Source organism: Halteromyces radiatus (genome assembly GCF_025201355.1).
Source record: "Halteromyces radiatus strain CBS 162.75 chromosome Unknown BX664scaffold_4, whole genome shotgun sequence".
Taxonomy (NCBI): Eukaryota; Fungi; Mucoromycota; class Mucoromycetes; order Mucorales; family Cunninghamellaceae; genus Halteromyces; species Halteromyces radiatus.
Window position 1 is genome coordinate 2,284,307 of NW_026251690.1, and position 20,494 is coordinate 2,304,800.

Genomic DNA, 20,494 nt, shown 5'->3' on the forward strand with positions numbered 1-20,494 from the left:
GTATTTCAAACAATTCAACCAAATCATCACTGTATAAATCAAGTGTACCATCACAAATTACAAATAGTGGATGATCAATGTAAAAAAGGGAGAATATCGTTGCGGTAAAAAAAGACGCTCAGCACTGAACTCTTATCATCACAAAGGAAAAAAAAAAGGTACGGCATTTATTTGCATTCGAAGGAGATTATCCTCGCAAAATATTCCATCATCATATACCCATCCATCATCACATATTATTCATCATTCACATACTTATCATCGTCTCACCATCCGTCAAAAAAAAAAAAAAGGGCGTGATAATATTTTTTCGGTAAACAGAAAGTAAGGGGAGAGAGAAAGAGAGAGATTCAATGACAAATCACGTTTGTGGTAGGAAAAAACAGGACGTCGTATTTCAAATAGATTTTCCTCGGTATCATTACTTTATTGGACAAAAATGGATGTTTCGAATGACAATCTTCCTTTACCTAGTGCGGGGTAAGAAACAAAATTGCCTCTATTACGCCAATTCAATGGAATCTCACGCATACAGGGTTTAGGTGATTTTGTCATGAGTGACTAGAGTGGAAAGGAAAACTGCAGAAGGACCAAAAAAAAAAAAAAGAAGTTTATTAAAAAGCTCTGTTATAAAAAATCACTCATTTTTTTTTTCTTTTTTCTTATTTATTATTATACATAAGTGCCTCAAATGGTTAAAAGTAACAAACCAATCAAACGGCCTCAGATACAGGGAAGAGGCGGTCTTCTAAAAACTCGACATGCATGTGAATTCTTTTTTTTCCCCATACTCTTTCTTTTTTTCTTTTTTCTTCTTTCCTTTTTATTTTTTATTCAATCTCCTGTTTATAACATATAACAATAATGACGACTCTACCTGACTCATTGATGGTTATACCTTTGGAAAACAAAGTACTTTTACCCTCTGTTGTATTGAAATTAACAATCAAAGGAAAAGATGCTTCCAATTTGACCCGAAAACACTTCAAGTTATCAGAACAACGTAAATCAGCTTACGTGGTATGTGTTCCCTTGAAACCAACAACAACGACAAGTAAAAAGGACTCTGGTGAAAATAACAAGAAATTACCGACAACTGTAGTGAAGAAATCATCATCCACTTCTTCAATTTCTGACGACTCATTATTATTACAACCTCATGAAAGGGATTTACTTTACGATTATGGTTGTGCCGCTCGTATTCTTCGTGTACAAAGATCTGGTTTGGGCGTCTTTTCTGTGTTTGTAGAAGGCATATCTCGATGTAAAATAGAACGCCTTTTATCCCCTTCTTCAGATACCACAATGACCATGGCCAAGTTGATTCATATGGACCCTCCTACAAAACAAGAAATGGAAGATGCCAAAGATGAACTTATTGCTTTTCGAGCTTTAGCTAAGGAATTCCTCTCCAAGATGCGTGAACTTCAACTTCCTGACACCTTGACGGCGCAGCTTTCCAAATTGATCGACAATGTTTCCCCTCTGACTTTGGCTGATCTCATGGTGTCTGTGATTGAAACTTCTTTTGATGAAAAACTATTGATGCTTTCTACGAATCAAGTCAAGGAACGTTTGGCAAAAGCTTCAGAATGGATGACACGACAATTACATGTTTTGAAAATCAGTGAACAAATTCATTCAAGTATTGAAGGCAAACTTAGCAAAAAACAACGTGAATTCTATTTGAGACAACAGGTAAAACATATATATATAATGATATCTCTCATTCATTTTTCTTTTTTTTTTTTTATGAACGATAAATAGCTTGATGCTATCAAACAAGAACTAGGTGAATCAGATAATTTTTCTGGTGGCAAGGATGATGACGAAATGACACAATTGGCTAGAAAATTGGAACAAGCTAATTTACCCAAAGAAGCTGCAACCATAGCACAACGTGAATTGAAACGCATCAAGAAACTCCAACCTTCTTCCAGTGAATGGTCAGTGGCTCGCAATTACTTGGAATTGATTGCTGATTTACCTTGGAACAAGAAATCAGATGAAGTTTTAGATATTAGTCGTGCAAAACAACAATTGGAAGGGGATCATTTTGGGTAATTGATACAATAGATCTTTTTTTTTTCGTGGTGATTACTAGATTCATATCCTCATTTTCTTTACTTATATATAGATTGGATCATGTCAAGAAACGAATTATTGAATATTTATCTGTAGCCAAAATCAAAGGGGATCTCAAAGCGCCCATCATTTGCTTTGTTGGACCTGTAAGTTATGGATATATTAAAAAATTTTATTCATTTGTTGACTTTTCTTCTTTAAAGCCTGGTGTAGGAAAAACATCACTTGGAAAATCCATTGCTACATCATTGTCTAGAGAATTCCATCGAATCTCATTGGGTGGTGTTAGAGATGAAGCTGATATGCGGTAAGAATCTAAAATAGTAAGAGCGGAAAAGGTGGAGAAAATTAGTATATTCACACATTTGGTATCTGTTTTGCTTTTTATTTTATGCTTATTGATCATAATAGTGGTCATCGTCGAACTTATGTTGGTGCTATGCCTGGTTTGATCATTCAAGGTTTACGTAAAGTGGGTGTTAACAATCCTCTCTTTTTATTGGGTAAGAATTAAAATAGATTACAAGAAAAAAAAAAAAAAAAAAGAAGGAAGGAAATAAAGAAAATCTCATTTTTATCTTATTATTACACTTGGGACAAATAGATGAAATCGACAAACTTGTTCACTCGACTCATTATGGTGATCCTGCAGCTGCTTTATTGGAAGTATTGGATCCAGAACAAAATAACTCATTCTCTGATCATTACTTGAATTTACCATTTGACCTATCCAATGTCTTGTTTATTGCTACAGCTAATACGGTGGACACGATACCTGAACCTTTATTGGATCGTATGGAATTGATTCATTTGAATGGCTATACCTTTGAAGAGAAGTTACATATCGCCCGATCACATCTTTTACCAAAACAAATAGCAGCTCATGGTTTGGAGCAAGATCAAATACAAATCGATGATCAAGTTCTACTTAAATTGGCTGAAAACTACACTCGTGAAAGTGGTGTGCGTAGTTTGGAAAGAACTTTGGCTTCTGTAGTACGTTCAAAGTGTGTTACTTTGGCTGATTTGCGTGAATCTGGAAATGAACATGATTACAATCCAAAGGTTGATTTACAAGATTTGGAGGAAATTCTTGGGGTAAGAGAAAAAAGAAAAAGATTTGGTTCGATTGATATGAAGTCAAAATAATAATAATAAAAAAAAAGGGGGGGTGATGATCTTTACTGATTATATTTTGATTTGTTTTTATATATCTAGATTGCCAAATTCGAAAAAGAAGTAGCGGAACGTGATCCTATACCAGGTGTTGTGACAGGTCTTACTTACAGTGGTTCAGGAAATGGTGGAATTCTCTTTATCGAAACTTCTAAGATGCCTGGAAAAGGTGAACTTCAACTTACTGGTAAGGATAAGAAAAAAAAAATTGAAAAAGAGGAAATGCAGACTGATATTTTTTTTTTCTTTCTTTTGATGTATTTCTTGATAGGGTCTTTGGGTGATGTGATCAAAGAATCAGCACAAATTGCATTGACCTGGGTCAAGTCACATGCTTATGCATTAAAGATTGCTTCATCCAATGATCAAAACATTGTTGAAAAATATGATGTTCATGTTCATTTCCCTTCAGGTGCTGTTCCAAAAGATGGTCCTAGTGCTGGTAAAAAAAAAAAAAAAAATGTAGATGAAACTTAAAAAGAAATTGATTTTTTTTTTTTTGATTAGGTGTTACCTTGGTAACTTCTTTGGTATCATTATTCTCTGGATATTATGTACCTACAACGACGGCAATGACGGGTGAAATCTCGTTACGTGGTCAAGTTTTACCTGTGGGAGGTATCAAGGAAAAGGTGATCTCAGCTCATCGTGCAGGTATTCGAAAGATCATTCTCCCTTATCGCAATCGCAAGGATGTCAAACAAGATGTACCAGATCGGGTCCAACAGGATATTGAATTTGTTTATGCAAAGACTGTATGGGATGTACTTGAAGCTGCATTGATTATTGGTGATACAGAGAAATGGACAACTCGATCATATGAAAGTCATTTATAGTTCTATAGTTAGGTTCTATTTTTTTTTCTTATTATTATTATTATTATTGTATGAATGGTTGACATTAGATATGTAGAATTTGTTTATTATTTTATGAACTTTTTTATTATTATTATTTGATTCAATAAAATGGGAATGATTGAAAAAGAAAATAAAAAAAGGAAATGATCATGAGTTTTACTTGATGATAGGTTAAAGAGAAGAAGGATTGGTAGACCATGGGATAAGCAAAGCTTTTGTAGAAGATGGTGAGGAAGTTTGAAGAGAATCTAACCAAGAATAGTTCCAATAATTATCAGGAGAAGCAAGAAGATCATCAAGATGACTAGATGATGATGATGATGAAGTTGATGAGGATGAGGATGATTGTAAGGGTTCAGTTGTATTGATAGGAGATGGGACCATTGTTGTTGAATAGGAAGGGGTTGGGGGAATCCACATGAAACTAGGATCCATCATCAAAGAGGAGGAGAATGGTATATAGGATTGCATCAAAGTCGAAGATGGTTCTTGATGGATGAGGGATCGAGAAGGACTTTGTTGACTATGACGACGACGACAACGACGAAGAGAATGTTGTTGTGTATTGTTAGAAGCACGTGGACCAACGGTTTTTCTTTTGACATAATATCTTGTACCAGGCATTCGGAGATGAATTTGGGCGACACCAAAATAAATCTTGGCTTCACAGGGAAGATGTGAATCACGAATAAGAATATGATGACTTGTTTGTTGTAATTTTTTTTGTTGATAAGCAGTTTCAATGACGATATGATTAGATTCATCAAATTCCATAAAGAAAGTATTTTCAAGCATAAATCCCCATATATAACTTTGTGTTTTCATTATATGTCTTTTTTTTTAAAAATAATAATAATAAAATAAAAAAATTAAAAAAAATGTAAAAGTTTTTATATAGGATGATCATTACAAAATGCTTAGGTCATCAAACCTGATCAAGGAGAAGGGTCGGAAAGGTCACAATGAAAGATGATTACTTGAAAGAACAAAAGTAAATCAATCAATGATAATCCATAGGTTGGACGATCTCCAGGGGAAGTCCGATTCATGCATCAGAGGCCTAGATCTTCCTCTTTTTTTTTTTTTCCTTTACTAAAGTCAACAAATAAATGAATAAGCTCAATGGCAATGATGATTGATATACTCCCCATTACCCCAATAGATTAAACATTGTAAGGATAAAAGAGAATCCGATCGGAGTTCTTCTTTTTTGCTACGCGTGGAGATAAGTAAAATGTGATATTAAAAAAAAAAAAAGATATGAGTCGTTTTCACATTATGAAGAATTCAGATTATACAATTTATTTTGATAGATCATCAAAAAAAAAAATCCCGATTAAGCGAGTAGTACTAAGTAATAACCCAGATTTATGGAATCAAAAAAAAGAAAAAAAAAGAAAAGGTTGAATACTTTTTAGATGATTTGACAGGGAGAGTTATATATGATGCAGTGTAATGATAGATTGTGACAATGACAAAAAAAAAAAAAAAAAAAAAAAAAAAGAGTATCAGGGTCGATACGATCAAACCAAAGTAGGAAAAAGTACTAAAAAAGAAAAAAAAAAAAAAAAAAAAAAAGAGAGAGATTTGCATAAGCGTGTGTGCTTTACAAAGTTGATGTTCGGAGTTGTAAAATAACCTAAAAAAAGTTTTTCCTTTTCGCTTTTTTTGTACTAATTTTTTTTTTTCGTCTTTTTCTTCTTTTTCTATTGTTTCTTTTCCTTCTTTACATTCTATTGATTGGAAACAGGGCAATTTACTTGATTCAAAATACCAATAATATTATATTATTACTTGTTTTACCTCTCTCTTCTTTTGGTTACTATTATTCTTTTTTTTTTTATTTATTTTATTTATTTTGACAAGTGGGATCAATCTATTATTATTATTACTTGAATGACAGTCAAAGTGATACCTGGTGAATTCACCCCTTTTACTATTGCGATAGCTATACTTAGTGGTATTATTCTTTTTTATGGATATGTATCTATGTTTGTAAAGGAACGTATGTTTCTTTCTGAAGCTTGTAAGTAACTTGAATATAATAATAAATAATAATAATATTCTTATTATTTCTTTTTATTAGTTGTTGCTTTAATAGTTGGAATTATAGCAGGACCATTAGTGACAAATGGATTTAATCCTTATAGTTGGGAAAATACAGATGAAATCACTAAAGAACTTACTCGATGTGTGATTGCTATTCAGGTATCACAAAAAGGTTTCATATTCTTTTTTCAAGCATGTTTATTTATTTATTTTTCTATTTATTATCATTATTAGGTCATGGCTGTTGGTATTGAACTTCCAAAGTAAAATATGAGATGAATAAGAAAAAAAAAAAAACCGAAGCTGATCATCATCCTTTTTTTTTTTTTCATTTTTTCTTATTTTAGACATTATTTGAAAAAGGAATGGCGGACCATGTTCATGTTTCTGATCCCTATCATGATCTTCATGTGGCTGATCAGTGGTTTATTCATTTGGGCTCTGATTCCTCCTCTTGACTATGTAAAATATTCTTATTTATATTCTTTAAATTCAACTCCTAAACCTGTTTTTTTTTTCTTCTTCTTCTTATTTAGTTGCACGCCCTTGTTATCGCTGCGTGTGTATGTCCGACTGATCCTGTAAGTTGAAGAAGTAAATGGATGAATATTTAAGTTTATTTTTAAATCTTACATTTTTTTTTTTTGTAGATTTTGGCTAACTCTGTTGTAAAAGGCCGTTTTGCTGAAAAACATGTTCCTGCTCATATTCGAAATGCATTATCAGCGGAAAGGTAAATGAATATCAATGAATTATATACCTTTTTTTTTTACTCATTTATCACATTATGATGGCATGTTTTTTTATTTTATATAGTGGTGCAAATGATGGTATGGGATTTCCCTTTTTATTTTTGGCCCTTTTCTTAATCAATGAAGATTCAGTTGGAACTGCCATAGGAAAATGGGTTTATATTACTGTTCTTTTCCAAATTGTCCTCTCTTGTGTTATCGGTGCTGTCGTAGGTTGGGTTGCTTGCAAAGTTCTTCAATGGTCCGAAAAGAAGTAAGATCTCTCTCTCTCTCTCTCTCCCTCTTTTTCTCTTTTTCTCTTTTTTTTTTCCATTTCACTCACATGGGCTTTTATTTCCTTTTATAGACACTTGATCGACAAACCTTCTTTCTTATCTTTTGGTATTGCTCTTGCCGTAAGTTATCCTATCTATATAAAGTCATTTTATTATTATTATTATTATTATCATCTTACTTATTTTTTTTATCAACAGTTATTCTTGATGAGTATGACTGGTTTCTCTGGTAGTGATGATGTATTGGCTTGTTTTGTTGCTGGTAACGCATTTTCATGGGATGAATGGTTTCGTATTGAAACAGAAGAAGCTCATTTTCAAGATGTCATTGATATGATGCTCAATTTGGCTGTCTTTGTTTATATTGGTACTATCATTGTAAGTCTACACAAAAAAAAAAAAAAAAAATCATGCATACGTGAGAATTAACCTATTATTATTGTTTAGCCTTGGTCTGAATTTGGTAATGCTGCAATTGGATTATCTCCTTGGCGATTGGTAGTTATTGCTATCCTGGTTTTACTCTTTCGTCGTTTACCTATTGTGGTTGCTTTGAAACCTGTGATGCCTGCTATGAAAACATATCGTGAAGCAATCTTTAGTGGTTGGTTTGGTCCTATGGGTGTAGGTGCCGTGTTTTTGGCTATGATTGCAAAGGAAGAGTTAGAAGAAGTTTATGCTGGCAAGCCACAACATGTATCTATAGAATTGATTACTCCTGTGGTGTTATTCATTGTTTTGTCTTCTACTTTGGTTCATGGTACAACAATTCCTCTCTTCAAGATTGGCAAACGTATTCGTACTCGTACTTTATCTATTACTAGCACTGGAAGTAACCAAGTCCTTCGATTACCAAAGATTGGTCAACAGTTAAGTCGTAAGAGTGCTGAGGATGATCGTCGTAGTCGTCATAGTTATCATGAAGGTATGACAGAACTACAACGTAATACACTTATCAACACATTACAACAACAAGAAAGAATGGCAGCAGCTCAACAACAATTAGGCGATTCTGGACAAATAACAAATGGATTACCTCATGAATCAATTATTCCATCTCAATCTGATCATGCGGCTATAGATATGAAAAGACTCGATCATACCCAATCGACACCTGTTACTGCTACACATCATACCGATGACGAAGATGATTTTGCAGAAGAAGAATTTTTACCTGGAGAAGAAGAAGAGGATGAACCTACAACACAATCTATTGAACCTCAAAGTATTCGATTCTTGGAACCCATCAATCCTCGTATAGCTACTGGTTCCTCCAGCAACAACAATAACGTAGATAAAAATGAACATAGCGTGTCAAGTTTTAGAGGATGGTTGCATCGGAACAACAAGGATTCAATGGATGAAAACAATGGATCTACTTCACATACTTCTCTTGGTGGTGGTGGTTCTGATGAATCTCCATCTGGTTTACGACAACTTTTTACATCAAGGCGTCAACCTTCTAAGGATCTCGGATCTCGTCATCCTCGAATCAAGGTATGGGATGAGGATCATCACATTGTGATAGAAGATATTGGTGACAGCAAAGAAGAAGTGGTCGAAAAGACAGGCGATCATTGGAAACAAAAAGTACAAGGCGTCATTGACTCTATGGAAAAGGATATCGACAATAACAAGGATTAGATTTTAGTTCATTAGAATTTATACCCTTCCCTCTGTTTTACTTTTTTTTTTATTATTATTATTCTATTACTTATTATTGTGATTATTGTTTTTTGTATTTCCCCTTACCTATCTTTTTATTTATTTATTACTCATTATTTTGTACTATATCTCTATATAGTTTATTTCTATTATCAACTTTTTTTTTTTATTATTATTATCTTTTATTATTGTCATTATTACTGCTGCTTTAGAATAACTTTATTTGTATTATCAAGTCATTTTCAAATGAAAATAAATAAATAATGCTACTGGTATGGATGTGATATGGTAAATGATGAATTTTTTTTGGTTCTGGTTTCTGGATGTTGGGTAATAAATGGGTGAATGATTATATGAATTATAATAGCAGCATTCAATTCATTTGCAAGAAGATGATTTACATCATGTTGAAGAATGTTGACATTTCATGAGAACCAAAAAAAGTATACTCATGGTTTCATTGATATAAAGATAGTAAAGCGCATACAAAAAAAAAATTCACATATGCAGAAAGATAGAGATCAAATTAAAAAAAAAAAAAAAAGAGTTTATTCTAACAGTAATAATCTAAACTAAACTAAATTATCTATTGATCTACTTCTTCAACAGCATCATCAGGTAGAACAGCATTACAATGAATTTTCACTACATCATCCAAGTTTTCCATCGATTCCAAGCACTTAGCTACAGTTTCTATCATTTCAGGATCAGTAATTTCCATTGAGCTTTGAGGAATATATGTTGCTTCCATTTCACGTACTTCATATTGTTGGTTTGATAATGTTTTACTGATATTGTTCAATTCTGTGAAATCGCATGTGATCTGGATGTCAGATAGTACAATTGAATAATAAAAAAAAAAAAAAGAAGATTAAGAGACATAATTTACACCATCTTTCCTATTATTATCATCATCATTTACCTCTACAAGATCTTCTTCTTCTTCAATATCTTCGGCACCAGCATCAATAGCAGCATCCATCATTTGATCTAAAGTATGTCCGGATTCACCTGTTGCAAACGCAATCTTTCCTTTCTTTTCAAAAAGCCAACCAACTGAAGAAACAGATCCACTATAAAAAATTTAAAAAAAAAAAAAGATCATTGATTCATCTTTTGTAAGCCTATTTGATGATAATGATGAGATTGATATTCCTTCTTTACCCATGACGATTCAAGACTTCCTTCACTTCTTTGACTGCTCTTGATTTCTTGTCAGTAACAGCTTCACTATATATATAAAGGATGAGAAGATAGAAATTCATATCTTTCTTGTCTGTTAACTTACATAATCATTGCAATACCACCAGGACCATAACATTCGTATAAAACATCTTCCATAGCATCACGGTTTTTGTCGGAAGCCTATAAAAGAAGGAAAATATACAAAAAGTCATTTACCAAATCCTTTTGTGATTTTCTATTTACCTTTTTCATAGCATTTTCAATACTGTCTTTTGTCATATTGTTTGCCTTTGCACGATTAAGAATAGTCGATAATCGAGTATTAATATTCGGATCAGATCCACCAGCTATAAAAGTAATAAGGGTGAGATGACCCCTGAAAATAGAACAAACAAAAAAAAAAGAAAAAATGAGGGAATTTTCGAGTAAATTTACCTCTGACAGCTCTAGTGATTTCCAATCCAATCTTGGAAAAGAGTTTGCTCTTTTTCGCGTCCTTTGCACCTTTGGTATGTTTGACTTTACTCCATTTGTTATGACCCTAGAAGATATAAATTAAATATAAAGAATAATAATAAATAGATCATTTATGTTTTTATTCATTACTGCAAAACGTTGTTGTTGATATAGGCAACCTAAACTGGCAATACTTGATTGAACAGGTGTAATATTGAACACAGGTGATAATCGTTGTGTAGATCTTATTAAAGAAGTAGATCTTAATAAAATCAAAGGTCGAACCATTCTTGTTATCTTTTAAAGAAGGAAAAGAAGAAAAGAAAAAGAAAAAAGCCCGCGGTTATTCACTAAAAAAAAAAAAAAAAAAATCGAAGCACCAAAGGGATAAGTTTTTTTCTATTTCATTCCGCCGAGGAGCTTCAAAAAAAGATGCTGCTTTAATCTTTTTTTTTTTTTTCTTTGTCCTTTTCTTTTTTGTCCTTTTCTTTTCTCAGTAAAATAAAAAAAAAAAAAAAAAGAAGTAACCAATGTCCAAAAGGAACTTCAAAAGATCAAATATACGAAAACAGCAATCTGAAAAAGATAAACTCAAGTTTATTCAAGATCAATCATCTGTAAGTTATAAAAAGTTATATATAATTTTCACTGATAATTCTCCTTTTCTTTTCTTTTTTTTTTTTAGCAATATGGTAAATTAGCAGCCTTTCAACATTTCCTAGGTGCTTTACAACATCAAGATATCCAATACCATCAATATATTAAGATTCCTGTGGATTTGATAGGTAAATTGAAATATATATATACTAATAACAGTATCTTATTTCTATTTTATTTTTATTGTTTAGATCTAACAGCAGCATTTATAGCAAGTCTTATTAGTGGAAACGATTATTTATTAGCTCTTCCTTCACCTGATATGATGACTGTTACCCTAGATACCTATCAAGCCAATATCAAATTTATCAACAAAACTCTTACAAGAGCTCAAGTTACCTATTCATCTCTCATTGTCTGTCTTTGGTATATTGACCAATTCTTTTGTCGAAGGCGTATAACTCATGCCAAACGAAAACAATCTACTCGTACTTGGCAAGTTCGTGACCTTTTTATGGCAAGTATTATTGTAGCTGATAAATATATGTAAGTATATTATTATTAATAAAAATAAAAATAAAAAATATATTAACATTAGATTATATATATGTTAGGGCGGATCTTACGTGGTACAATGCAGACTGGGCAGATTCAACTCAATATGCTTATTCTTGTCATGATCTTAATCAATTGGAAAGAAGGTTTCTAGAAGAAATGGATTATTCACTGTTTGTTTCAGATCAAGATTATTATAACTTTTGTAACTATTTGGAATTCAGGGTACATTTACGACAAATCAATATTGGAAGTCGAATCATGTCATTATCATATCACAACATCAATGTCCTTAGTCAACAGTTGAATCCTATTTATGTTAAACGTCTTGGACTCTCTTTACGACCATTTGAAGCTATGATTCTTTTAGCAAAGACAGTTACTTCAATTTGTATTATGTACGCTGCTACTATTGCTGCTACTATTTCTACTGCTTATATATGTTATCAATATTCTAATTGGTTGGTTACTGTATTATTGGAAAAAAGTATTCAAGAACATATGGTACTCATGCTTGTTGATATATTGGATTTACCTGATGGTTTACGATCCTTACTTTATGATAGCGGGGGTTCAGCAGTTTAGTTTTTTTTTTTTTTTTTTTCTTTCACATGCCCAAACATGAATAAAAAAATCCCCGCCTTTTTTTTCCATCTCTTCTCTCTCCTTTCTTTCTTTTTTTTTTTTTTTTTATTATTTCGTCTTACCAACCTTTTTTATTTTTTATTTTTTTTTTTTTTTTTTATATATATTCTTGAACAAATGTCCAAACAATCAGTTAATGAAACACCCACTCCTGTATCATTTATAGACGACAAGAACGATGACCAATTAGAACAACAACAACAACTTTTTGCAACTTCTTTTGCTATACAAAGATGGATTGACAAGTTAAACCGTCAATCACCCATCAACATACGAATGGCTACACTTCCTATCTGTACAGCTTCTGTCAAACGAATCATTAGCATAGAATCTTTTTATGCTCGATCTAGACTGTTTAGATTCTTATTACGAAAAGGATTACCTCCTATTCTACTTTTTCTTGGGACAACAACAGCTTTTGTTTGGATGCTTAGACGATTCTATATACGACACCAATATTTAGCTCTTCATTCTCTTGGTGTTTTATATCCTGCTTGGAAATGTTGGCATTTGGTCAAACAATTGGATACTCATGGTCAACCTATAGAACAATTAAAAGAATGTAAGTCTTGGCTTACTTATTGGATGTTATATGGTTCTCTTCAAGGTACGTTTAAAATTAAAAATCAACGATAAGGCAAAATATTAATCCTTTCTCTCCTTCTTTTATTTATCGAATATAGTACTGGAAAACTGGAGCTCGGATCTTTTACTGTTTTTCCCAAATTATAACATTTACAAGTTATTTATACTCTATTGGGCACAAAGTCCTCATTCAAAAGGTGCAACCATTCTTTATCAACATGTCCTTCAAAAACCAGAAGACCAGGATGAAGAACAACAATATCAACATAATAATTACTATGAATCAACTTTTACAAGACCATCATCATCATCATCATCATCAGTAGAACATCATCAGCAATATAAATCGTATCGGTCTCATTCTCATCAATATCAATCTTTATTCAACAACAATGATGAAGAGTTAACATTGACAATTGGACACGTGGATGATACTGAACATGAGGATAATCAACAACAAGATGATCGTATTCGAAGTTTTAGGATCATTGATGGCTACACACCTCCAACATTAGCATCTGAAGAGCATCCATTATCTTGTGAAAGTAGTATTAGTAGTAGCAGTGGTCATGAATCAGCAGATTATGTCTCATCACAAAAGGATTTGGAGAAAACAACCGATCATCATCATCGTCATCAAAAACAGGTAAATATATATTGATTAAATAATTAAAAAAAAAAAAAAAAAAAAAAAAAAAAAAAAAAAACTGGAGAGAATCATACACTTCGCGTGTTTTCATCCTCAACTGATCTTTTCTTTTTTTTTTTTTTTTTTTTATACTTTATTTTCAATAGAATTATCCTATCTTGGTACCCATGGAAACTGAAGCTGGCTGGTAGATCTTTTTATTTATTTATTTATTATTACACATCAACACCTAACATTTACTATATTATTATTGTTATACTACTTTATACCTTTTATATATATTTATTCTATGACATTATTTTTTTTTATCTTCTTGATTTGATTTTGCTGATGATCAGCTCCAATAAACATGACATTTTTTTTTTAATTATCAATATCATTAATACAGTTTTCAATCATAAAGTATCCATTATTTTTTTTCCTAACAAATGATCTTAATATTTTTTTTTTTTTTGTACGCATAATAATATCCTTTTATGTCTATCAATAGTTTTCTTTTTGCAACCCGTCTAAAACTGGCCCAATATCTGCCAAACGGAATAGATATCCAATTATGCCGCCCACTCTTCCGGTCAACCTGATCCTCTCCGTTTATAGCTGGAATTTTTGTAACTCAGCCGTTGAGGTTTATAATATAGTATTCAGTCTATTGAATATATCCTCCCATATGGTCTAGTGGCTAGGATCCGGCGCTTTCACCGCCGTGGCCGGGGTTCAATTCCCCGTGTGGGAAAATATTTTGCCACCTTCCTTAAATTTAAGGTTTAATGGATTAGCCAATCAGATTATTAAGATTTTTGTGTCTTATTTCTACAATCCTTTGTAGTATCTTTTTTTTTTTTTTTTTTTGTCATCTTGAGTGATGGATGGTTTATAATATGACCGGATAACACTGTTATATTGATAATAATAGTGATGATTAAATAGAACAAAAAAAAAATAATAAAATGTTTTGTAACTTGAATCCATAAATGGATGTCTTGAATATGATTACGCTTGATGATGATCAATAAAACATACATTATATGACGATGGATGATGTGAGTGGCATACTGGAGGAAACCCGCGTGAAAAACAGGTTAGTTTAAATACGTTTTGTGATCACTTCAAACGACAACAATAGATTTTTTTTTTCTTTCCTTAATCCTTGATTGATTTATAAAAATAAAAAAAAATAAAAAAAAAAAGCCCTGATGAACGGAAAATCTAAAGGTTACTACTATAAATGATAGAATTTCTTGGTAAATATAATAAAATAGGGAGTAAATCTGAAACTGGAGAATAGTTATAAATTATGTAACTAACAAAGTGGAGAGAGAGAGAGAGAGAGAGAGAGAGAGAGAGAGAGAGAGAGAGAGAGAGAGAGAGAGAGAGAGAGTACTAACATATATCATTCGTGTTGACTTATTCATAGATTCCGGTTTGACCATTATGCCAATGTCATTTTTATGAAGAGAGAGTGCCACCCCTACATATGCATAAACTTGTAAGTATTTTTTTTTCTTTTTTTTTTTTCCTTCCCCAATATACTTACCATTGTAGCAATAGATCTTTGAGAGAATGAGACTAGACAAAAAAAAAAAAAATACAATTAAAAGTATAAAAGAACCTCTTTTTTTTTTTTTTTTTTTTTATTTCATAGTACGAGTAACATAATCATATAATATCATAAAATAAAAGAGAGTAATGTACTTACTGTGATTGTCATGGTACAATGTAAAATAAAATAAAATAAAATAAAATAAAGTAAAAGTAATAATAATAATAAAAAAAAAAAAAAATATAAAGAAAAGAGAGAAACAAAAAAGGGGAGTAACAAAATTTGTAAAAGTATAAAAAAAAATATACAATAAAATGGATGATTTTTCTGGGATATGTGGAATATTTGTTTTAATGAAATCATATACGTATTTACCATGTTTCATGATCTAAATAAATTCCTGCTTCTTTCTTTTTTTGTATGAAAAATCTTTCTTGGAGTTTGAGTTTGATTGATCTTTATTGAATAGAGAATTGTAACAAGAGAGTCAAAAAAAAATAAAATAAAATAAAGGGGAATGGAGAGTAAATGAAATAAAAGATCAAATTCTAAACGAATACTAATAAGAATATAATAATAATAATAAGAAGAATAAAAAAAAATAATGGGATGATCAAATATCACGTAAATGGACATTGTCAGATGATTCATTCAAATGATGATGAGAAGTAGAATCACTATTCACACTGTTGCGATGGTTGAACATATGAGAGAATCGACCTCCAGGTTGTTGACCAGCTGGTGATTGAGGTTGACCTTGATAATGTCGTTGAGCACCAGTAGTAGCAGCTAAATCCACCTTTTCATTGGATGGGAAGAGAGGACCACGAGTTTGTTCATATCCAGGAGGGGCAGTTTTATTGGCACTATCAAGGGATCGGAATACTTCATCATCCACATAATAAGCTTTGAACATCAATTCCATCAGTTGCATACGTTCTTCAACACGGCTAATACGTTGTGTTTCTGATTCATAACCCAAGTTGTTGAAATCGTTGACACTGAATCGTTTATGCACAGGATGAACAAGAGGAATACCAGCATCGTCAGAAGTTTTAAACTTGCTTTGTAAACCACGTAACAATGAGCGTCTCATGTCACCAACAGACCATCGATGTACCTATCAAAAAAAAAAAAAAAAGATATATAAAGAAATTAGATGATTAAATAATATAGATTAAAAAAAAAAAAAGATTACATACCAAACCCCATGGACTGCGAGGTCTCATACCGAATAACCAAGTTTGTACAGCAATGAGAAGACCGAAAATACCACCAACGAAACCAAGGGCATTGAGAAGTGTGTACATTTTGACTTCACGATCAACGATATTGGTGAAAGCGTTGGGAGAGATGGCAATGACACCAATATCAGCATGATTGACAGTATATTGAGGGTTTGGTGCTTCTTGACGGAAGTTGCTACTAATTTCAGGAGTATTGTTGGCGATAGGTAAGAAACCGACGTAATTCCATCCGACATCTTGCAAGTAGCGATGATCAGCAATTTCGTAAGAGAGGGCACTGTAGGTGAAAGGTTCGATAGTGTAAATGTTGGTAGCAGCGACATCGTTACGTTCATCGTTTTGCCAAGAGAGAACTTGATCTTGAGCCAAAAGAACAGCAGTGTCGTCGTTGATACCGTAAATAGCAGCGTTAGGATCCATAGCCTTGGGATAGACAGAAACGTGAACACGACCAGATGTAATAGCTTGATTACCGTAGAAAGTAAAGATCAATCGAGAACCATTGTTTTGTCCAGAAGTTGAAGCTAATTGGAAGTAGCTAGGAGGTCGGAAAAGATAACATTGTACGGTACCAAGGTGATCAGTGAAAACAGGTTGGAATACAGACATATTCAAAGGTTGCACATAAGAGTTACAAGAGTATCCAACATCAGTTTGACATGCGACAGCAGGATTGTTGGGATCATTAGGATTAGCAGCATTGACATTGTATCCATCGAAACAGAATCGAACATCTATATATATATATATATATTAAGAAAATAAAATAAAAGATGAATAAAAAGTGAGATTGAAAATCGAAGTGATATACATACCGGGAACTTCCACTTGAGCAGTAGCAGTTTCGATACGTTGAATAACATTGGGACTTTCGATAGCTTGACGAATAACGAAGACCAAGAACATGGTAAAGATAAAGATGAAGAAGACTTGGAAGATGATGCGACATGTTTCAGCCCAAAGAGGTTCACCAGATCTATATTTGATTGAAAACAATTAAACAAAAAGAAAAATTATTATATATATATTTACCTTGGTTTCCAGATATCGTGATGAATACGAGTAACAACGAAACGAATGTAAGCTTGGAACTTCCAAAGGAGGAACAAGATGATGATCAATAAAACGACACAGGCGATGGTGACACCAACAATGACACCAGTAGAAAGACCAGAAGAACTGTTATCGCTAGTAGAGCTGAATGATTGAAGCCAAGAATTGGTGGTAGTATCCATAACGTTGATATCGTTATATTGTACGTTCAAAGCCGAACCTAAAAAAAAAAAAAAAAAAAAAAAATACAAAAAAGTGAGTACGCGATATATAATTTTTGTATATATGGAATGGGGCAATTTACCAAAAGCAAAAGTAACATGAGTATCATCAAGCATAGCAGCACTAGCATAGGATCGAGAAGAAGGAAGAATGCCTTGCATATTAGGAATAGTCCAAGTCCAAGTCTTTGTATCCAAAATAGCTACAGATCGAGTGAATTGCTTGTAACGAGGCATAGCACCACTGTCACCTATATACGAGTAAATAAAAAAAAATAAAATAACATGAGAGACGTGTATTTCTATATGTATGTATATTCTTACCACCCATAATAATAATCTTGTCATCAGAGGCTATTAAAGGATAAAATAAAGAAAAGAAAAGGAAAAAAAAGGAACAAAGAAAAGAGAAAGAGAGAAAGAAAAAAAAAGAAAAAAGGAGTTTAAGATAAAGTAATATTGCGGATATTCAATATTTATATATATTTTTAATTGGGACTTACTGATGACAGCACTGTGATCAGTTCGAACAGAAGGACTAGCACCAGTAGTATTGACAAGAGACCAAGAGTTGGATGTAGTATCATATACAGATAAAGTAGTCATAGAAGCTAAAGTGACTTGTTGACCAGAAATAAGACTACCACCAATAACTACTAATTTACCAGTACTACCAACAAAAAAAAAAAATAATAATATGAGTAACTATGGGAATTTTTTTTTTTTTTTGAATACCTTGTAAGAGAAGTAGTATGTCCATAACGACTCCAGTAAGGAGCAAGTTGAGTAAAAGTAAAAGTTTGAGCATCCATCACCCACAAGTCGTTATAAATTGTTTGTTCATTGGATGAACCACCATATATATAAACTTTGTTGGCGTTGGTATCATAGGTAGCACTGAAAAGTTTTCGATTATTGGGAAAAGGAGTACCAGCAGCAGGAGTAGGAAAAGTCTTCCAATTTGTAGAAGCAAAATCGTAGAGTTGAAGTTGTAAAGGTAAGGTGGTAGAGTTGGTAGTAGAAGTTGAATTTGTTGTCGAGTTTGTTGTTGAAGGTTGAGTTGTAAAGTTACCTTGACCACCGATAACCAAAAATTTTGATTGATCTCGAGATACAATAGCTTGAGCGTAAACAACACCTTGTGCAGCATTAGCTTGAGGTAAAGTAGTCCAAGTGTAACCAGTGGAGTTTTGAGTCAATTGATATAATGTATTTGCGTAAGAAGTAGAATCTGTTTCACCACCAAAAAGGATCATCGAGTTATTTCGTTTTGCTGTAGCCATACCACCAGCAAAAGGTAAAGTACTCATAAAATTGGGAACATAAAAGTATGCATGGACATTAGAGGCTAAAATAGCCAATAATAATAATAAAAATGAAAGCCTATTCATTTTAGAAAAGGATAGTAAAAAAAAAAAAAAAAAAGGATAGGAAAGGATGATCAATAGAACAAACTTATTATTATTCTATCAACAAAAAAAAACAAAAGAAAAAAAAAAAAGAAGGAGAGGGGAAGAGAATAAAGAAAAAAAGAGAGAAAAAAAAAAAAAAGAAAAAGAAAAAAAGAAACAAAAAGGGGAAAGAGACACGAAAAATTAAAAAAAAAAAAAAAGGAGTGAAGAATCATCAAATCGGAGACCTAAAATAGAATCAAATGAAATATATATAAAAGATGCACGACATTGGAAAAAATGTATGTATATTTAAACTTGTTCTTTTTTAACTTGTTTTTTTTTTTTACATAACTTTTTTTTTTTTTGTTTTCTTTTTTCTTTTTTTTTCTTTTTCTTTTTTTTTTTCTTTCTTTATAATCATCAATAAAAAAAAACAGTAAAAAGATGAAGTAAAGTTTAATGGTTCTTTTTTTTTTTTTTGTGTTCTCTTATAAATGATTTAGAACCCGCATGGGTCTATCAAAACTATTGAAAATATCCAATCACTCTACTCAACTTAATTGACTTTGGTGTAACATTTTTTTTTTATAAATAGTCATGAAGATACCGTCCAAAAAAGGAAATCACATAAATACTTTTTTTTTTATTATGATTATTTTATATAGAAGAAAAAAAATAACTGATCAATATCGATTATCTCTTGTTTTCTTTTCTTTTCCCATTTCATATCCACTATGTTGTTCTAGATAACCAGCTTGATGATCTAATCCTAAAGGTTCCCATTGATTTGCTTGTTGTTGTTCTTTATGACTTCTCATCTTTGCTTCACATTGATCTACTCGATCAATATCTACTATAGGTCCAGAATATTGTTCAAATCCTGGACATTCTTTACCTTGATTCTTTTTTTGTTGTTCCATAATTGATTAATTAATGTTTTTAAAACAAAAAAGAAAAAAAATGAAATTGTTTTTCCTTTCTTTTTTATAATTTTTGAATGGCATAAAAGTTTTGAAACAAAAATGAATGAAACTGGTATTTGATTCATGTGCTACACCTCCGTCATTAATGCTCTTATGGATCAAAAACAATCACCTGCTAAAATCCCACTAGTTTTGATTTTCTCTCCGCCAAAGAGCCTCGACCCAGTTGATATTTTTTTTATTTTTTTAATTTTTTTTTTTGATAGTGTATAAAAACGGAAACTAAACTAAAACTAAATAAGATGATGATGAGACAATACTATCTATAAATAAGCTTAAATAAACTACTACTACTACTACTACTACTACTAAACGTGGAGGACAAAAGAGTACATTCATTCACTTACTTTTTCATGATCCTGTTGTGTAATCCATCAAAGTTCTGTTGCATATTCTGTCGTGTATCCATCCCTAAGTTCCCAGTAGCATCTAGTCATACATTCATCCAGCTTGAAAATATCATATATATATATCCAATTGAGTGTTGCCGTTTATCTATCCAATCGAATCTGCCTTGCTATGTAC

At 32.0% G+C, this 20,494-nt stretch overlaps 7 protein-coding genes and 1 non-coding gene across 8 annotated transcripts; 5 read left to right on the forward strand and 3 right to left on the reverse strand.

Moving 5' to 3' along the window:
• The first annotated feature begins 738 nt into the window (after positions 1–738).
• BX664DRAFT_280601 (ATP-dependent protease La) lies at positions 739–4,254 on the forward strand. The gene is made up of 8 exons (XM_051541490.1): positions 739–1,698; positions 1,768–2,060; positions 2,138–2,392; positions 2,497–2,588; positions 2,690–3,183; positions 3,304–3,448; positions 3,533–3,703; positions 3,769–4,254. Exons 1-8 carry the CDS (start codon positions 865–867, stop codon positions 4,095–4,097), a joined length of 2,613 nt encoding a protein of 870 aa, XP_051400395.1. The 5' UTR covers positions 739–864; the 3' UTR covers positions 4,098–4,254.
• Positions 4,255–4,289: 35 nt separating this feature from the next.
• On the reverse strand, positions 4,290–4,943 carry BX664DRAFT_314750 (uncharacterized protein; the record flags this gene model as incomplete). The annotated part of the gene is made up of 1 exon (XM_051542669.1): positions 4,290–4,943. One exon carries the CDS (start codon positions 4,941–4,943, stop codon positions 4,290–4,292), a length of 654 nt encoding a protein of 217 aa, XP_051400396.1.
• Positions 4,944–5,887: 944 nt separating this feature from the next.
• Positions 5,888–8,900, forward strand: BX664DRAFT_333324 (Sodium/hydrogen exchanger family-domain-containing protein). Its single transcript, XM_051545492.1, has 10 exons — positions 5,888–6,144; positions 6,205–6,326; positions 6,402–6,430; positions 6,515–6,629; positions 6,704–6,748; positions 6,818–6,900; positions 6,984–7,172; positions 7,266–7,314; positions 7,393–7,572; positions 7,642–8,900. The coding sequence occupies exons 1-10, from the start codon at positions 6,015–6,017 to the stop codon at positions 8,836–8,838; spliced, it is 2,139 nt and encodes a 712-aa protein (XP_051400397.1). The 5' UTR covers positions 5,888–6,014; the 3' UTR covers positions 8,839–8,900.
• Positions 8,901–9,419: 519 nt separating this feature from the next.
• BX664DRAFT_333327 (transcriptional regulator-domain-containing protein) lies at positions 9,420–10,831 on the reverse strand. The gene is made up of 7 exons (XM_051545493.1): positions 10,651–10,831; positions 10,480–10,585; positions 10,288–10,391; positions 10,148–10,224; positions 10,024–10,089; positions 9,782–9,932; positions 9,420–9,682 (listed from the first exon to the last, which is right to left on the reverse strand). The coding sequence occupies exons 1-7, from the start codon at positions 10,786–10,788 to the stop codon at positions 9,446–9,448; spliced, it is 879 nt and encodes a 292-aa protein (XP_051400398.1). The 5' UTR covers positions 10,789–10,831; the 3' UTR covers positions 9,420–9,445.
• Positions 10,832–10,987: 156 nt separating this feature from the next.
• Positions 10,988–12,263, forward strand: BX664DRAFT_136817 (uncharacterized protein). Its single transcript, XM_051539834.1, has 4 exons — positions 10,988–11,117; positions 11,186–11,285; positions 11,349–11,643; positions 11,712–12,263. Exons 1-4 carry the CDS (start codon positions 11,031–11,033, stop codon positions 12,235–12,237), a joined length of 1,008 nt encoding a protein of 335 aa, XP_051400399.1. The 5' UTR covers positions 10,988–11,030; the 3' UTR covers positions 12,238–12,263.
• A 133-nt stretch (positions 12,264–12,396) lies between these two features.
• Positions 12,397–13,898, forward strand: BX664DRAFT_359100 (TB2/DP1, HVA22 family-domain-containing protein). Its single transcript, XM_051548073.1, has 3 exons — positions 12,397–12,904; positions 12,981–13,528; positions 13,678–13,898. The coding sequence occupies exons 1-3, from the start codon at positions 12,415–12,417 to the stop codon at positions 13,720–13,722; spliced, it is 1,083 nt and encodes a 360-aa protein (XP_051400400.1). The 5' UTR covers positions 12,397–12,414; the 3' UTR covers positions 13,723–13,898.
• Positions 13,899–14,192: 294 nt separating this feature from the next.
• Positions 14,193–14,264, forward strand: BX664DRAFT_t70. Its single transcript has one exon. It is a non-coding gene; the product is annotated as a tRNA-Glu (tRNA).
• A 1,237-nt stretch (positions 14,265–15,501) lies between these two features.
• Positions 15,502–19,017, reverse strand: BX664DRAFT_333332 (uncharacterized protein). The gene is made up of 8 exons (XM_051545494.1): positions 18,328–19,017; positions 18,096–18,262; positions 17,917–17,946; positions 17,676–17,843; positions 17,351–17,591; positions 17,134–17,294; positions 16,274–17,052; positions 15,502–16,191 (listed from the first exon to the last, which is right to left on the reverse strand). The coding sequence occupies exons 1-8, from the start codon at positions 18,981–18,983 to the stop codon at positions 15,685–15,687; spliced, it is 2,709 nt and encodes a 902-aa protein (XP_051400401.1). The 5' UTR covers positions 18,984–19,017; the 3' UTR covers positions 15,502–15,684.
• Between the last annotated feature and the right edge of the window lie 1,477 nt (positions 19,018–20,494).

Bases quoted from the DNA above. Each gene is read 5' to 3' on its own strand.
- BX664DRAFT_280601 (XM_051541490.1), top strand. From the start codon at position 865: ATGACGACTCTACCTGACTCATTGATGGTTATACCTTTGGAAAACAAA. The intron at 2,393-2,496 runs GTAAGAATCTAA...TGATCATAATAG, and splicing joins AGAGATGAAGCTGATATGCG to TGGTCATCGTCGAACTTATG. The intron at 2,589-2,689 runs GTAAGAATTAAA...TGGGACAAATAG, and splicing joins CAATCCTCTCTTTTTATTGG to ATGAAATCGACAAACTTGTT.
- BX664DRAFT_333324 (XM_051545492.1), top strand. From the start codon at position 6,015: ATGACAGTCAAAGTGATACCTGGTGAATTCACCCCTTTTACTATTGCG. The intron at 6,145-6,204 runs GTAAGTAACTTG...TCTTTTTATTAG, and splicing joins TATGTTTCTTTCTGAAGCTT to TTGTTGCTTTAATAGTTGGA. The intron at 7,173-7,265 runs GTAAGATCTCTC...TTCCTTTTATAG, and splicing joins CTTCAATGGTCCGAAAAGAA to ACACTTGATCGACAAACCTT.
- BX664DRAFT_333327 (XM_051545493.1), bottom strand. From the start codon at position 10,788: ATGGTTCGACCTTTGATTTTATTAAGATCTACTTCTTTAATAAGATCT. The intron at 10,225-10,287 runs GTAAATAGAAAA...CTTCTTTTATAG, and splicing joins TTGAAAATGCTATGAAAAAG to GCTTCCGACAAAAACCGTGA. The intron at 9,683-9,781 runs GTAAATGATGAT...TCTGACATCCAG, and splicing joins AAGAAGAAGATCTTGTAGAG to ATCACATGCGATTTCACAGA.
- BX664DRAFT_136817 (XM_051539834.1), top strand. From the start codon at position 11,031: ATGTCCAAAAGGAACTTCAAAAGATCAAATATACGAAAACAGCAATCT. The intron at 11,286-11,348 runs GTAAATTGAAAT...TTTATTGTTTAG, and splicing joins GATTCCTGTGGATTTGATAG to ATCTAACAGCAGCATTTATA. The intron at 11,644-11,711 runs GTAAGTATATTA...TATATATGTTAG, and splicing joins ATTGTAGCTGATAAATATAT to GGCGGATCTTACGTGGTACA.
- BX664DRAFT_359100 (XM_051548073.1), top strand. From the start codon at position 12,415: ATGTCCAAACAATCAGTTAATGAAACACCCACTCCTGTATCATTTATA. The intron at 12,905-12,980 runs GTACGTTTAAAA...TATCGAATATAG, and splicing joins GTTATATGGTTCTCTTCAAG to TACTGGAAAACTGGAGCTCG. The intron at 13,529-13,677 runs GTAAATATATAT...TATTTTCAATAG, and splicing joins ATCATCGTCATCAAAAACAG to AATTATCCTATCTTGGTACC.
- BX664DRAFT_333332 (XM_051545494.1), bottom strand. From the start codon at position 18,983: ATGAATAGGCTTTCATTTTTATTATTATTATTGGCTATTTTAGCCTCT. The intron at 18,263-18,327 runs GTATTCAAAAAA...TTTTGTTGGTAG, and splicing joins CATACTACTTCTCTTACAAG to TACTGGTAAATTAGTAGTTA. The intron at 17,053-17,133 runs GTATGTATATCA...ATATATATATAG, and splicing joins TGCTCAAGTGGAAGTTCCCG to ATGTTCGATTCTGTTTCGAT.